This window comes from Somniosus microcephalus, unplaced genomic scaffold, assembly GCF_052327205.1.
Source record: "Somniosus microcephalus isolate GS21.2 unplaced genomic scaffold, FLI_Smic_1.0 unresolved_chr7, whole genome shotgun sequence".
Classification (NCBI taxonomy): domain Eukaryota; kingdom Metazoa; phylum Chordata; class Chondrichthyes; order Squaliformes; family Somniosidae; genus Somniosus; species Somniosus microcephalus.
This window is the reverse complement of record NW_028225185.1, coordinates 12,642,069-12,657,451: the sequence shown is the minus strand read 5'-3', so window position 1 is coordinate 12,657,451 and position 15,383 is coordinate 12,642,069. Positions and strand designations below refer to the sequence as shown.

Sequence of the window (15,383 nt, the reverse complement as noted above, 5' to 3'; positions counted from 1 at the left end):
GTTGCCCTCGAGAAGGTGGTGGTGAGCCGCCTTCTTGAACCGCTGCAGTCCGTGTGGTGAAGGTGCTCCCACAGCGCTGTTAGGGAGGAAGTTCCAGGATTTTGACCCAGCGACGATGAAGGAACGGCCGATATATCTCCAAGTCGGGATGGTGTGCGCGACTTGGAGGGGAACTTGGAGGTGGTGGTGTTCCCGTGCGCCTGCTGCCCTTGTCCTTCTAGGTGGAAGAGGTCGCAGGTTTGGGAGGTGCCGTCGAAGAAGCCTTGGCGAGTTGCTGCAGCGCATCCTGTGGATTGTACACACTGCAGCCACGGTGCGCCGGTGGCGGGTTTGGGAGGTGCTGTCGAGTGACAGCTTGTACTCTGAAGCTGCTTACCTCGGCCTCTGCCACGTCCCCGCCTGCCTCTCTCCGAGGCCCTGCCGAAGGTCCCACTGCTCTTTGCTCCATCCAGTCCATTCTCCTGGCCCCGAACTGCGAAGGAGAGGAAATTCAACCGAAACATTACATTCGCGACTGCTTTGTAAACTAACAAACAGAGTCACTGCAAAAATAAAGGAGCACCCTATACCACTGAAATCTCCCTGGTGACTCAGTGAGACGTTAAACCGAGGCCCCGTCTGCTCTCTCAGGTGGACGTAAAAGATCCCACGGCCACTATTGGAAGAGGAGCAGGGGGAGTTCTCGTCGGTGTCCTGGGGCCAATATTTATCCCTCAACCAACATCACTAAAAAACAGATGATCTGGTCACTCTTTTCATCTTGCCGTTTGTGAGAGCCTGCTGTGCGTATACTGGCTGCCACATTTCCTACATTACAACAGTGACTTCTTTTATTCATTCACAGGACGTGGGCGGCGTCAAGGCCGGCATTTACTGCCCATCCCTAATTGCTCTCGAAGGTGGCGGTGAGCCGCCTTCTTGGGCCATTTCAGACGGGCAGTTAAGAGTCAACCACATTGCCGTGGGTCTGGAGTCACGTAACGGCCAGACCGGGTCAGGGCGGCAGATTTCCATTCGTGAACCAGATGGGTTTTTATAACAATCCGGTTTTCAGGGTCACCATTACTGATACTAGCTTTTTAAATTCCTGATTTATTTATTTAATTAATTGAATTTAAATTCCCCGGCTGCCGTGGTGGGATTTGAACTCTCGTCTCCGGATCATTAGTCCAGCCTCTGGGTTACTCGTCCAATAACATAACCACTATGCTACATTTCAAAAGTCCTTCATTGGCTGGAGAACGCTTTAGGACGTCCAGAGGTCGTGAAAGGCGCTATAGAAATGCAAGTATTTCTTTACCGTCATATGAACAGGCAAACAAGACCGCAGTGTCCCCTCCGACAATGCCGCACACACTCAGGCAGTGGAGTGTTATCCTAGATTATGATCTGGAGTCCTGGCACTTGAAACTTATAAAATTCTAACAGGACTAGACAGACTAGATGCAGGAAGGATGTTCCCGATGGCGGGGGAGTCCAGAACCAGGGGGTCACAGTCTAAGGATAAGGGGTAGGCCATTTAGGACAGAGATGAGGAGGAATTTCTTCACCCAGAGAGTGGTGAACCTGTGGAATTCTCTACCACACAAGGCAGTTGAGGCCAATTCATTAAATATATTCAAAAAGGAGTTAGATATATTTCTTAAAGCTAAAGGGATCAAGGGATATGGGGAGAAGGCAGGGACAGGGTACTGAATTTGGATGATCAGCCATGATCGCATTGAATGGCGGAACAGGCTCGAGGGGCCGAATGGCCTACTCCTACCTTCTACGTTTCTATGTTTCACCCACAGCCACCAGGAGCTCTTTTCTCTGACCCAATAGAGGTCTTTAAAATTATGAAAGGGTTCGATAGGGTAGACGTGGAAAAGACATTTCCACTTGTGGGGGGAAGACCATCAATATAAGATAGTCACCAATAAATCCAATAGGGAATTCAGGAGAAACTTCTTTACCCAGAGAGTGGTGAGAATGTGGAACTCGCTGCCACAGGGAGTGGTTGAGGCAAATAGTATAGATGCATTTAAGGGGAAGCTGGATAAACACACGAGGGAGAAAGGAATAGGAGGATATGTTGATAGGGTGAGATGAAGAGGTTCGTGTGGAGCACGAACACGGCACGGAACAGTTGGGCCGAATGGTCTGTCCCCGTGCTGTAAAACTCTATTGTAAGGTTGCGAGTGCCTCAAGGCAGCCTCAGCCCTCGCCGGCAGTGCACTTACACTCCCTGCCCCGACTTGCGCCCCTTCCTCTCCTGCCTCCGCCCAGGCGCCTTCGGCTGAACTCCCGGTCTCTGTCGCGCAGCTCTTTGCCTTCTTCGCTTCCTTCCGCCAGACCGGTTTCCTTCTGTCCCGCCAAGCTCTTTTTCTTCCCCACCATTTCCCAGGAATCCTGCGTGAAGAAACGGATCGGCTGACCAACGACAATCGCGAGCGGCAGGCGCCGCCGATAAATACTCGGCCAACACAGGGACGAATTCACACCCTCCCCCTCATTCACGCACTTATTCAGTTCGACTGGTCTGACCACCAGTGCTCCCTTTAAGCCGCGCGGCTGTCTGGAGCGCCCGCCCAGACCACTTGCCAGCTTTGCAACAGGGAAATCCGCGCATGCGCGGGAATCTGAATGGGCTGCGCACCCGAAAAAAATTAAAGGGAACACTGCTGACCACCGTCTTTCGGAGGAGACGTTAAACCGAGGCCCCGTCTGCTCTCAGGTGGACGTGAGAGAGCCCGCGGCCACTATTTCGAAGAGGAGCAGGGGGGAGTTCTCCCCAGTGTCATGGGGCCAATATTTATCCCTCAATCAACACAACAAAAACAGATGATCTGATCATCATCACATTGCTGTTTGTGGGAGCTTGCTGTGTGCAAATTGGCTGCCACGTTTCCCACATTACAACAGTGAGAACACTCCAAAAGTACTTAATTGGCTGTAAAGCGCTTTGGGACGTCTGGTGGTCATGAAAGGCGCTGGAGAAATGCAAGTCTTTCTTTCACCTTGACCACTCATCAGCGTCAGATTCTGAGGACAGAGGGTCAATTTAAGTTTAAACCTCAAGTTAACATGCATATGGAGCCAATCGACATTTTTAGGGTTTTAAAACTCCACCGTCTAGTATGGCTGGATGTTCCAATTCAGAATTGGACAGGCCAGGGCAGCGTGATCAAAGCAGATCTGCACAGAACAAGTTCTTTTTACTGAATCGTGGCTGTATGATATGATGTAGAAGTACAGCCATGCAGGGTGCTTTGGGTTCAAATCTGGCCCCTCAGCTTCAGGCAAAGGGACCAAAATCAAATCCTGCACTGACGGCTGCAAGGGCCCTGTGTGAATCGAGTTTGGGCAGTCGCGATTCAGTTCCTAGTGTTGGGGGGGGGGGGGGGGCAAGAGCTTGGGACACAAAACCGCTCCTAGTCTAGCATTAATCGCGCTCAGAGGGGCTTGCGGGACGAGAGGCATGGGGAAATGGAAGGCGGCCACACTGGTCCAGTCAGATTAGTACGGGTTCTGGGCTTGCCTGCGGCGTCCATCTGCTGAACAGCCTGTAAACACTCACTGTACAGGCTCACACGGATATTCGTTCATGGATGTGGGCGTCGCTGGCAAGGCCAGCATTTATTGCCCTCCAGAAGGTGGTGGTGAGCCGCCTTCTTGAACCGCTGCACTCCGTGCGGTGATGCATCTTTGTAGCGGTTTGGTACAGTCAAGTGGCTTGCTGGGCCATTTCAGAGGGCAGTTAAGAGTCAACCACATTGCTGTGGGTCTGGAGTCACATATAGGCCAGACCGGGTAAGGACAGAAGATTTCTGGAGTCACATATAGGCCAGACCGGGTAAGGACAGTAGATTTCTGGAGTCACATATAGGCCAGACCGGGTAAGGACAGCAGATTTCTGGAGTCACATATAGGCCAGACCGGGTAAGGACAGTAGATTTCTGGAGTCACATATAGGCCAGACCGGGTAAGGACAGCAGATTTCTGGAGTCACATATAGGCCAGACCGGGTAAGGACAGTAGATTTCTGGAGTCACATAGGCCAGACCGGGTAAGGACAGTAGATTTCTGGAGTCACATATAGGCCAGACCGGGTAAGGACAGTAGATTTCTGGAGTCACATATAGGCCAGACCGGGTAAGGACAGCAGATTTCTGGAGTCACATATAGGCCAGACCGGGTAAGGACAGTAGATTTCTGGAGTCACATAGGCCAGACCGGGTAAGGACAGAAGATTTCTGGAGTCACATATAGGCCAGACCGGGTAAGGACAGTAGATTTCTGGAGTCACATATAGGCCAGACCGGGTAAGGACAGCAGATTTCTGGAGTCACATATAGGCCAGACCGGGTAAGGACAGTAGATTTCTGGAGTCACATAGGCCAGACCGGGTAAGGACAGTAGATTTCTGGAGTCACATATAGGCCAGACCGGGTAAGGACAGTAGATTTCTGGAGTCACATATAGGCCAGACCGGGTAAGGACAGTAGATTTCTGGAGTCACATATAGGCCAGGCCGGGTAAGGACAGAAGATTTCTGGAGTCACATATAGGCCAGACCGGGTAAGGACAGTAGATTTCTGGAGTCACATATTAGGTCAGACTGGGTAAGGGCAGTAGATTTCTGGAGTCACATATAGGCCAGGCTGGGTAAGGATGGCAGATTTCCTTCCCTAAAGGACATTAGTGAACCCGTTGGTTTTTACGACAATCATGATCACCATTACTGATGCAAGCTCTTTAATCCAGATTTATTCATTAACTAATACTTAACAAACTGAATTTAAATTCCCCCGCTGCCGTGGTGGGATTTGAACTTCGGCTCAGTAGTCCAGGCCTCTGGATTACTCGTCCGGCAACATAACCACAATGCTATCGTACCCGTGGTGCCGGAGGGCTGCGGTGCCCGTAAAACCCGGCACGAATCAAGGCTTTCAGGAACGGAGGGGTGAAAACTGGAAGGAGGTCACCTCCTGGGCGCCCGGTAACATTCCACAGGGGGGAGTTACCATCTGCCGCTGGAATCTCAGCGCAGGCCGGAGACTCAGTCCGCTGATCGGTAACGCTGAGCAGTACCGTCGGCAAAAGGCTTCAGTGCATGGTCTCGCGCAAGGTAGAGGGACGCAGTCGCAGCACCCGCCCATTGCTGGGCTCCTAATCTCAGATGTACTGTTGCAAAGCGGCAGACACAAAGCTGAATCATCTCTGGAGCTGCTCTCCCATAGCTCCCCAGCAGCAGCCTGTGAACAGGCAGACCGCCTTTGTGGGGCAAGGCGTAGGGAGACCAAGGGAAAGAGGAGCGATTTAATGGGGGGAAAAAAGACACACACAGCAAGGCCTCGTGTAATGTACAGCCCGAGTCATTTTCTCGTCTCCGCTGCCCCCACCCACCGAAAGTTAGATAAAAGCGGTACCGTGTCTGGGTTTCCTTCCAGGAGAACATTGATGGCCCTGTTGACGTCGCCATTGCAGTCATGCAGAGCAATCATGCACTCATCTTGGTTCTTGCCCGTGATGTCAATCAGCTGCAGGACAGAAGAAGAGGCGGCGCGTCAGTCAGCTCACGGTACTTCTCACGCAGGCGCGGGCGGGAGGGAGCGAGCGGGAACGCCAGGAAGGGACAGAGGGCGCAAGACAAGGCAAGGTGGGCCTGAGGCGGCGGCATGATGCTCTCCCGAGGACAGGGGTACAGCAATCCCAAGGATAGCTCTGCACTTCATAGAAACATAGGAGATAGGAGCAGGAGTAGGCCATTCGGCCCCTCGAGCCTGTTCTGCCATTCAATGAGATCATGACTGATCATCCAAACTCAGTACCCTGTCCCTGCTTTCTCCCCATATCCCTTGATCCCTTTAGCCTAAAGAAATATATCTAACTCCTTCTTGAATATATTTAATGAATTGGCCTCAACTGCCTTCTGTGGTAGAGAATTCCACAGGTTCACCACTCTCTGGGTGAAGAAATTCCTCATCTCAGCCCGAAATGGCTTACCCCTTATCTTTAGACTGTGACCCCTGGTTCTGGACTCCCCCGCCATCGGGAACATCCTTCCTGCATCTAGTCTGTCTAGTCCTGTTAGAATTTTATAAGTTTCAATGAGATCCCCTCTCATTCTTCTAAACTCCAGCGAGTATAAGCCCAATCGACCCAATCTCTCCTCATACGTCATTCCTGCCGTCCCAGGTATCATTTAACTTCCATACTTCATCTGGACAGTTTTGGTCCCAGTGGGAAGAGAACGATCCACAAAAGGATAAAGACGTTTCCCAGCCCAAGGCAAAGCAACTGCTGCGGCCCCCGGAAGCGTGGGACTGAAATCGACTAACGCACAATGGCTCCTAATCAGTTTGCGCAGAAAAACAAGACGGCATTGTGGTATTAGCTCCTCAAATAGCCAAACTCTCGCAATCATAAAATCACAGCGCAGGAGGCAGCCATTCGGCCCACCGTGCCTGTGCCAGCTCTTTGAACGAGCTCTCCAATTAGTCCCACCCCGCCCCCCCCGGCTCTTGCCCCACAGCCCTGTGAATGTCTCCTCTTTGCGTATTTATCCAATTCCCTTTCGAAAGTTGCAGGAAATTTGCGCTATCCGGCACCGACGGGACTGAGCTGTTGCCGTCCCATCAAAAGTGCCGGACAAACCAGCGCTAATGTTGAAACATACGGAGATTTTGAGCTCCGTATCTGGCAACAAACCCTGCAACAGCTTCTAAACAGTCGGCCGTACCTTGCAAGCGTCTCTGTAGCTTAGCAACAGCTTCAGCGAGACCTTGCAGAGCCTGACTGGTGGAAAAAAAGCAACGAGAAGAAAAGAAAAACGAACAAAACGGCTCCTGATTTTTGCCAGTGGCTCGAGCATCCCGGACAGTTAACCTCCGGATAAACCAAAGTTTCCTGTATTACTGAATCTGCTTCCAGGCAGTGTAGTTCCGATTGTAACAACTCACTGCGCAAAAATTTTAACAATCGGTGTCCTCTGGTTAATAGCCCTCCTGCCAGTAACAATTCCTCCCGATCTACTCTCTCAAAACCCCGCAATTTTCAACCCCTCTATTATATCTCCCCTTAGCCTTCTCTGCTCCAAAGAGAACAACCCCAGCTTCTCCAGACTCTTCGCCAATGTTCTCTTTAAGCTGCATGGCCACCCGAAAAAATAATTAATGGGAACATGGCCCTCCGCGCAACTGAAGTCCCTCATCGCTGGCACCGGTCCAGTATATCTCCTCTGCACCCTCTCAATCTCACGTCCTCAAATTCAAACATGGCCGGATTCATAAAACAGCAGCCTCTTCACAGACAGCAACACAATTCGTTCTTCCGTTAAAACACTCATGAAAGGTGATTTCCCCAAACCTCCCGTATCCCATACAAGAAAAGCACCATTTGATAGTCAATGTGAAACAGTGGCTTAGCCCACATCAGTCCACCCAGCACCCCAAATGGGACATCTCTGGACAGGTTCTCTGTATCGGGCTGACCCGTTTTATTTGGGTGTCGGCCGTGGCTCAGTAGCTCGCTCTCGGCTCTGATTCAGAAGGTCGTGGGTTCAAGTCCCCACTCCACAGACTCGAGCCCCATAAACCAGGCAACACCGTCGGAGGGGGCAGTGCTGAGAGAGCGCCGCACCGTCGGAGGGGCAGTACTGAGGGAGCGCCGCACTGTCGGAGGGGCAGTACTGAGGGAGCGCCGCACTGTCGGAGCGCCGCACTGTCGGAGGGGCAGTGCTGAGGGAGCGCCGCACCGTCGGAGGGGCAGTGCTGAGGGAGCGCCGCACCGTCGGAGGGGCAGTGCTGAGGGAGCGTCGCACCGTCGGAGGGGCAGTACTGAGGGAGCGCCGCACTGTGGGAGGGGCAGTACTGAGAGAGCGCTGCGCTGTCGGAGGGGCAGTACTGAGGGAGCGCCGCACCGTGGGAGGGGCAGTACTGAGAGAGCGCCACACTGTCGGAGGGGCAGTACTGAGAGAGTGCTGCGCTGTCGGAGGTGCCGTCTTTCAGGATGAGACGTTAAACCGAGGCCCCGTCTGCCCTCTCGGGTGGACGTAAAAGATCCCACGGCCACTATTGGAAGAAGAGCAGGGGGAGTTCTCCCCGGTGTCCTGGGGCCAATATTTATCCCTCAACCAACATCACTAAAAAACAGATGATCCGGTCATTATCACATTGCTGTTTGTGGGAGCTTGCTGTGCGCAAACTGGCTGCCGCGTTTCCTACATTACAACAGTGACCACACTTCAAAAAAAGTACTTCATTGGCTGTAAAGCGCTTTGGGACGTCCCGAGGCTGTGAAAGGCGCTGGAGAAATGCGAGTCCTTTTCTTCTGCCTCCAATACTGACCTGCTTTACTTTCTCTTCAAAGTCAGCGTCATTGTGGTCCGAAATCATCTGTGCAATTCGTATCTGCTCTGCTGTAGCCTTCAGAAGGTGGGGGGGGAGGGGGGGAAAAAAACGCAACACTTAGTGACAGACAAGAGCCAGCCAGAAACGGCCGCATTTTTTCACCCATGGTTTCTCTTGGGTGTTTGTAAAGTCTAACGGTGGGTGTGTGAAATACCCGAGCCGAGGAGAATCACCCAGCACTGTACACAGAATTAGGTCGGTGTTTATGCTCCCCACGAGCCTCCTCCCACCCGACCAGCAGATCCTTCTGTTCCTTTCTCCCTCGTGTGTTTATCCAGCTTCCCCTTAAATGTATCTATACTATTCACCTCAACCACTCCCTGTGGTAGCGAGTTCCACATTCGCACCACTCTCTGGGTAAAGAAGTTTCTCCTGAATTCCCCATTGGATTTATTAGTGACTCTCTTATATTGATGGCCCCTAGTTTTGGACACACACACGTGGAAACATCTTCTCTACGCTCACCCTATCAAAATCCTGGAACTCCCTCCCTAACAGCGCTGTGGGAGCACCTTCACCACACGGACTGCAGCGGTTCAAGAACGCGGCTCACCACCACCTTCTCAAGGGGCAATTAGGGATGGGCAATAAAAGCCAGCGACGCCATCACGAGAATGAATTAAAAAAGAGAGAGAGACCCCTCTATTAGGTCGCCCTTCAGCCTTCTCCTTTCTAGAAGAGCCCCAGTCTGTTCATTCTGTCCTGGTTGCAAGATAGTTATTGGTTTAGTTCGAAACGAAATAGGGGTTTGGGTCTGGTAAGGGCGGATGGAGCTGGAGGACCCTGGGGGCGAATTACTGGCGGTTGCAGCCCTCGAGAGCAGCTTGAGCCAGCGAATTCAGATCATCGCACAATGAATCCCACTGCCCAGCACTGAAACACTTCAGCCACACGATCGATTCCCCAATACAATGCATGCAGGAATAGATCACCTTCCGTTTGCTCAAGCATCACTGAGTCAAGCGTTGCCACGACACTCAAGGTGCAGTGCCGTCAACTTGTACAAAGTTTGACGGGGGTGTAGGAACAGCGGGGCCTGGGGGGGCAGGGTGGCATATTCACATATCTTCGAAGGTGGCGGCTGCAAGTTGAGAAGGCGGTTAAACATAGAAGATAGGAGCAGGAGTAGGCCATTCGGCCCCTCGAGCCTGCTCCGCCATTCAATGCGATCATGGCTGATCATCCAAATTCAGTACCCGGTCCCTGCTTTCTCCCCATATCCCTTGATCCCTTTAGCCTTAAAAAATATATCCAACTCCTTCTTGAATATATTTAATGAATTGGCCTCAACTGCCTTCTGTGGCAGAGAATTCCAGTTTTGTGTGCAGTTTTGGTCGCCTTATCTGAGGAAGGATGTTCTTGCCATGGAGGGAGTGCAGCGAACATTCACCAGACTGATACCTGGGATGGCAGGAATGACGTATGAGGAGAGATTGGGTCGACTGGGCTTATACTCGCTGGCGTTTAGAAGAATGAGAGGGGATCTCATTGAAACTTATAAAATTCTAACAGGACGAGACAGACTAGATGCAGGAAGGATGTTCCCGATGGTCGGGGAGTCCAGAACCAGGGGTCACAGTCTAAGGATAAGGGGTAAGCCATTTAGGACAGAGATGAGGAGGAATTTCTTCACCCAGAGAGTGGTGAACCTGTGGAATTCTCTACCACAGAAGGCAGTGGAGGCCAATTCATTAAATATATTCAAGAAGGAGTTGGATATATTTCTTAAGGCTAAAGGGATCGAAGGATATGGGGAGAAGGCAGGGACAGGGTACTGAATTTGGATGATCAGCCATGATCTCATTGAATGGCGGAGCAGGCTCGAGGGGCCGAATGGCCGACTCCTGCTCCTATCTTCTATGTTTCTATGTTTCACCCACAGCCACCAGGAGCTCTTTTCTCTATGACCCAATAGAGGTCTTTAAAATTATGAAAGGGTTCGATAGGGTAGACGCGGAAAAGACATTTCCACTTGTGGGGGGGGGGGGGCGGGGGAAGACCATCAATATAAGATAGTCACCAATAAATCCAATCGGGAATTCAGGAGAAACTTCTTTACTCAGAGAGTGGTGAGAATGTGGAACTCGCTGCCACAGGGAGTGGTTGAGGCGAATAGTATAGATGCATTTAAGGGGAAGCTGGATAAACACACGAGGGAGAAAGGAATAGGAGGATATGTTGATAGGGTGAGATGAAGAGGTTCGTGTGGAGCACGAACACGGCACGGAGCAGTTGGGCCGAATGGTCTGTCCCCGTGCTGTAAAACTCTATTGTAAGGTTGCGAGTGCCTCAAGGCAGCCTCAGCCCTCGCCGGCAGTGCACTTACACTCCCTGCCCCGACTTGCGCCCCTTCCTCTCCTACCTCCGCCCAGGCGCCTTCGGCTGAACTCCCGGTCTCTGTCGCGCAGCTCTTTGCCTTCTTCGCTTCCTTCCGCCAGACCGGTTTCCTTCTATGTTTCTACAGGTTCACCACTCTCTGGGTGAAGAAATTCCTCCTCATCTCTGTCCTAAATGGCCTACCCCTTATCCTTAGACTGTGGCCCCTGGTTCTAGACTCCCCCGCCATCGGGAACATCCTTCCTGCATCTAGTCTGTCCAGGCCTGTTAGAATTTTATAAGTTTCAATGAGATCCCCTCTCATTCTTCTAAACTCCAGTGAGTGCAAGCCCAATCGACCCAATCTCTCCTCATAAGTCATTCCTGCCATCCCAGGTATCAGCCTGGTGAATCTTCGCTGCACTCCCTCCATGGCAAGAACATCCTTCCTCAGGTAAGGCGACCAAAACTGCACACAATACTCAAGGTGCGGTCTCACCAACGCCCTGTACAACTGCAGCAAGACATCCTTGTGCCTGTACTCGAACCCTCTTGCTACAAAGGCCAACATACCATTTGCCTTCTTAACCGCCTGCTGCACCTGCATGCTTACCTTCAGCGACTGGTGCACAAGGACACCCAGGTCTCTTTGCACTTCCCCTTCTCCCAATCTATTGCCATTCAAATAAGTTGAGGAGAACTTTTTTCACCCAGAGGGCGGTGGGGGTCTGGAACTCACTGCCTGAAAGGGTGGTCGAGGCAGAGACCCTCACTGCATTTAAAAAGTACTTGGATATGCACTTGAAGTGCCGTAACCTCCAGGGCTACGGACCAAGAGCTGGATTAGGCTGGGTGGCTCTTTTTCGGCTGGCACAAGACACGATGGGCCGAATGGCCTCCTTCTGTGCCGTGAATTTCTTCACCCAGAGAGTGGTGAACCTGTGGAATTCTCTACCACAGAAAGCAGTTGAGGCCAATTCATGAAATATATTCAAGAAGGAGTTGGATATATTTCTTAAGGCTAAAGGGATCAAGGGATATGGGGAGAAAGCAGGGACAGGGTACTGAATTTGGATCTCATTGAATGGCGGAGCAGGCTCGAGGGGCCGAATGGCCGACTCCTGCTCCTATCTTGTATGTTTCTATGTTTGGGTGAAGAAATTCCTCCTTATTTCAGTCCTAAATGGCTTACCCCTTATCCTTAGACTGTGACCCCTGGTTCTGGACTCCCCCGGCCATCGGGAACATCCTTCCTGCATCTAGTCTGTCTAGTCCTGTTTGAATGTTATAAGTTTCAATGAGATCCCCTCTCATTCTTCTAAACCCTAGCGAGTAGAAGCCTGTAAGAAAACGTATGGGGTACTTGACTTTGGAAATAGGGGGCATTGAAGACAAAAACAAGGAAGTCATGCTCAACCTTTACAAATCTCTGGTTCGGCCTCAGCTGGCCATTTCTGGGCACCGCACTTTAGCGAGGATGTCAAGGCCTTGGAGAGGGAGCAGAGGTGGTTTACTGGGGGTGATGGGCTTCGGTTATGTGGAGAGACTGGAGAAGCTGGAGGGTGGGGTTGTTCTCCTCAGAGCAGAGGTGGTTAAGGGCAGACCGAATAGAGGCGTTCCTAAATCACGAGGGGTTTCGATCGCGCGAGTCGGGAGGGGCGGTTTCCTCTGGCATGTGGGTGGGGAACCAGAGGACACAGATTTAAAAGAATTGGCAAAAGAACCAGAGGGTGGGGGGGGGGGCGGAGAAGAGCAGGAGAAATGTCTTCTCTGAGTTACGATGATCTGGAATGCGCTGCTTGAAAGGATGGTGGGATCAGATTCCACAGGAAATTTTAAAAGACAACTGGACATGTACTCGAAGAGGACTCCTTTGTAGGGCTATGGGGAAAGAGCAGGGGTCACAGTCTCAGGATAAGGGGTCGGCCATTTAGGGCTGAGATGAGGAGGAATTTCTTCACTCAGAGGGCGGTGAATCTTTGGAATTCTCTGCCCCAGAGGGCTGTGGAGGCTCAGTCGTTGAGTATATTCAAGGCTGAGGTCGAAAGATTTTTGGACTCTAGGGGAATCAAGGGATCGGGCGGGAAAGTGGAGTTGAGGTCGAAGATCAGCCGTGATCTTATTAAATGGTGGAGCAGGCTCGAGGGGCCGAATGGCCGACTCCTGCTCCTAATTCTTATGTTCTTACATCACCCGCAGGAGATGCCGTACAATTGGTGCAAATTGTGCACTCCCTTTTAATACCGGGGTGGGAAAGGATAAAGGGTTTTGGCTGCTGATCGTACACAATCAAGAATGACTCACAGGCAGTTCAGCCAGTTTACACCTCACAAACTGCAATCCAAGTTTGGATTGGATTTGATTTCTCAATCGCCTTCCACATTCCTCCGGTCTGGAAGGCACCGACTCGCGGTGTAACACAGTCCCCAGGGTTACTGGACGCCCTCTGGCACGGCAACCAAGTGGGCCTTCGCCCTGTCAGCAGAGCAGCGAGATCGGCGGGCGGGCGGGCTGTTCGACAGTGCAAGACCGAGCCCTGTCCTCACCAAACCGTTACTCTTTTCAGCTCCGGTCTTTCTCTCCGGGCGGTGGGTGGGGTGAGTCATGGAGCTGTGGGGCACAGTTCCACAGGCCGTGACAGCCTGGTACCTCGCCCAGTTCTTGACGTGCGAGCCCATGCAGCGAGTGTCTGCAAGCTAAGTTAGTTAGAAGGTGGAGTGTCGCAGACCATGTTGCCGTCTCCCTATTCCAGGAAGCTTTTAGTTCCTCGAGGAACAGCACCTCGTCTTCCGATTAGGCACTTTACAGCCCTCCGGACTCAATATCGAGTTCAACAATTTCAGATCATTACCTCGGCCCCCATCAGATTTTTATACATTTTTTATCCACACCTTTGTTTTATGCCTTTTCCTTTTTTTCCTCTCCCACAGGGCAGCTGTCTTTCATAGAAACATAGAAGATAGGAGGAGTAGGCCATTCGGCCCCTCGAGCCTGCTCCGCCATTCAATGAGATCATGGCTGATCATCCAAATTCAGTACCCTGTCCCTGCTTTCTCCCCATATCTCTTGATCCCTTTAGCCTCAAGAAATATATCCAACTCTTTCTTGAATATATTTAATGAACTGGCCTCCACCACCCTCTGTGGCAGAGAATTCCACAGGTTCACCACTCGCTGGATGAAGAAATTCCTCTTCATTTCAGTCCTAAATGGCTTACCCCTTATCCTTAGACTGTGACCCCTGGTTCTGGACTTCCCGGCCATCAGAAACATCCTTTCTGCATCTAGTCTGTCCAGACCTGACAGAATTTTATAGGTTTCGATGAGATCCCCTCTCAATCTTCTAAACTCCAGCGAGTATAAGCCCAATCGACCCAATCTCTCCTCATACGTCATTCCTGCCATCCCAGGTATCAGCCTGGTGAATCTTCGCTGCACTCCCTCCATGGCAAGAACGTCCTTCCTCAGGTAAGGCGACCAAAACTACACACAATACTCAAGATGTGGTCTCACCAAGGCCCTGTACAACTGCAGCAAGACATCCTTGCTCCTGTACTCAAACCCTCTTGCTACGAAGGCCAACATACCATTTGCCTTCTTAACCGCCTGCTGCACCTGCATGCTTACCTTCAGCGACTGGTGCACAAGGACACCCAGGTCTCGTTGCACTTCCCCTTCTCCCAATCTATTGCCATTCAGATAATAATCTGCCTTCCTGTTTTTGCCACCAAAGTGGATAACCTCACATTTATCCACATTATAGTGCATTTGCCATGTTTCTGCCCAATCACCCAACCTGTCAGCGCATTTCACACTTCGTCTAGAGCCATCCTTTGTTACTTTACCTGTCCTATTACCATCTCGTCTCGCCTTGACTATCTCTTAATGTCTCTTCACCTCCCACAGACCTTCCCTTTTGTTCTTTCATCCCTCCCCCATTTCCCAGCACCCAAACTTGCTTTTTCATCCGTTTCATTTCCTGCTTTTTTTCCTCAGTTCTGACGAAGGGTCTTCAACCCGAATTGGGGTGCGAGATAAGTGATCAGGACGTGACCCCACCCCCCCACAACCCCGGCCAGCTTCTCTAACCTCCCCTAACTCCAGGAGGCTGAAGCAAGTTGTAGCCTCCCCGACACCAGCGGAGGTCACCCAACTGTGGCTCAAATCCAAGACTATTGCGGTGTGGGCTCAACATTAAATCCGGGGAAGTGCGTTTAGCTGAAACATCACCGAGGGAGCACCTCGAAAGCGTCAAAAGAAAAAACACACTGCTCCTCGATGCAGAATAATGGCTACCAAACAAAACGGGGCAAGGTTTCATAACTACGCATTATTTTGCTGCTAAGGCGGGGCTGCCTTTGATGCAAATACAGCTCCGGGACATTCAGAGTTCAATTGCTGGTTGGTAAGGCAAGCCTGCGGGTAGGAACATGCTTGTAAACTTTGGGTACCGGGTCCCGGGGGAGGGGAGAGGGAAAAAAAAAAGGCTCGAAATAATTTAAAAGCCAGCAGCAGGGAGGAACTAAAACGATAGCAAAATACTGCGGATGCTGGAAATCCGAAATAACAACAGAAAACGCTGGCAAAACTCAGCAGACCAGAGCAACATCCATGGAGAGAGAAACAAGAGTCAACGTTCCAGGTCGAAGACCCTTCGTCAGAACTGAGAGAGAAA

General features: G+C 51.3%; 1 protein-coding gene across 1 annotated transcript in view; it reads right to left on the bottom strand.

The window, feature by feature from the left end:
- The window catches only part of LOC147086544 (ubiquitin-associated protein 2-like), a 149,423-nt gene that overhangs the window by 92,760 nt on the left and 41,280 nt on the right, over positions 1 to 15,383 (bottom strand). The window contains 4 exon segments of the mRNA XM_085978268.1: positions 377 to 472; positions 2,223 to 2,391; positions 5,412 to 5,522; positions 8,331 to 8,408. Coding sequence (XP_085834394.1) covers positions 377 to 472; positions 2,223 to 2,391; positions 5,412 to 5,522; positions 8,331 to 8,408 — 454 coding nt within the window.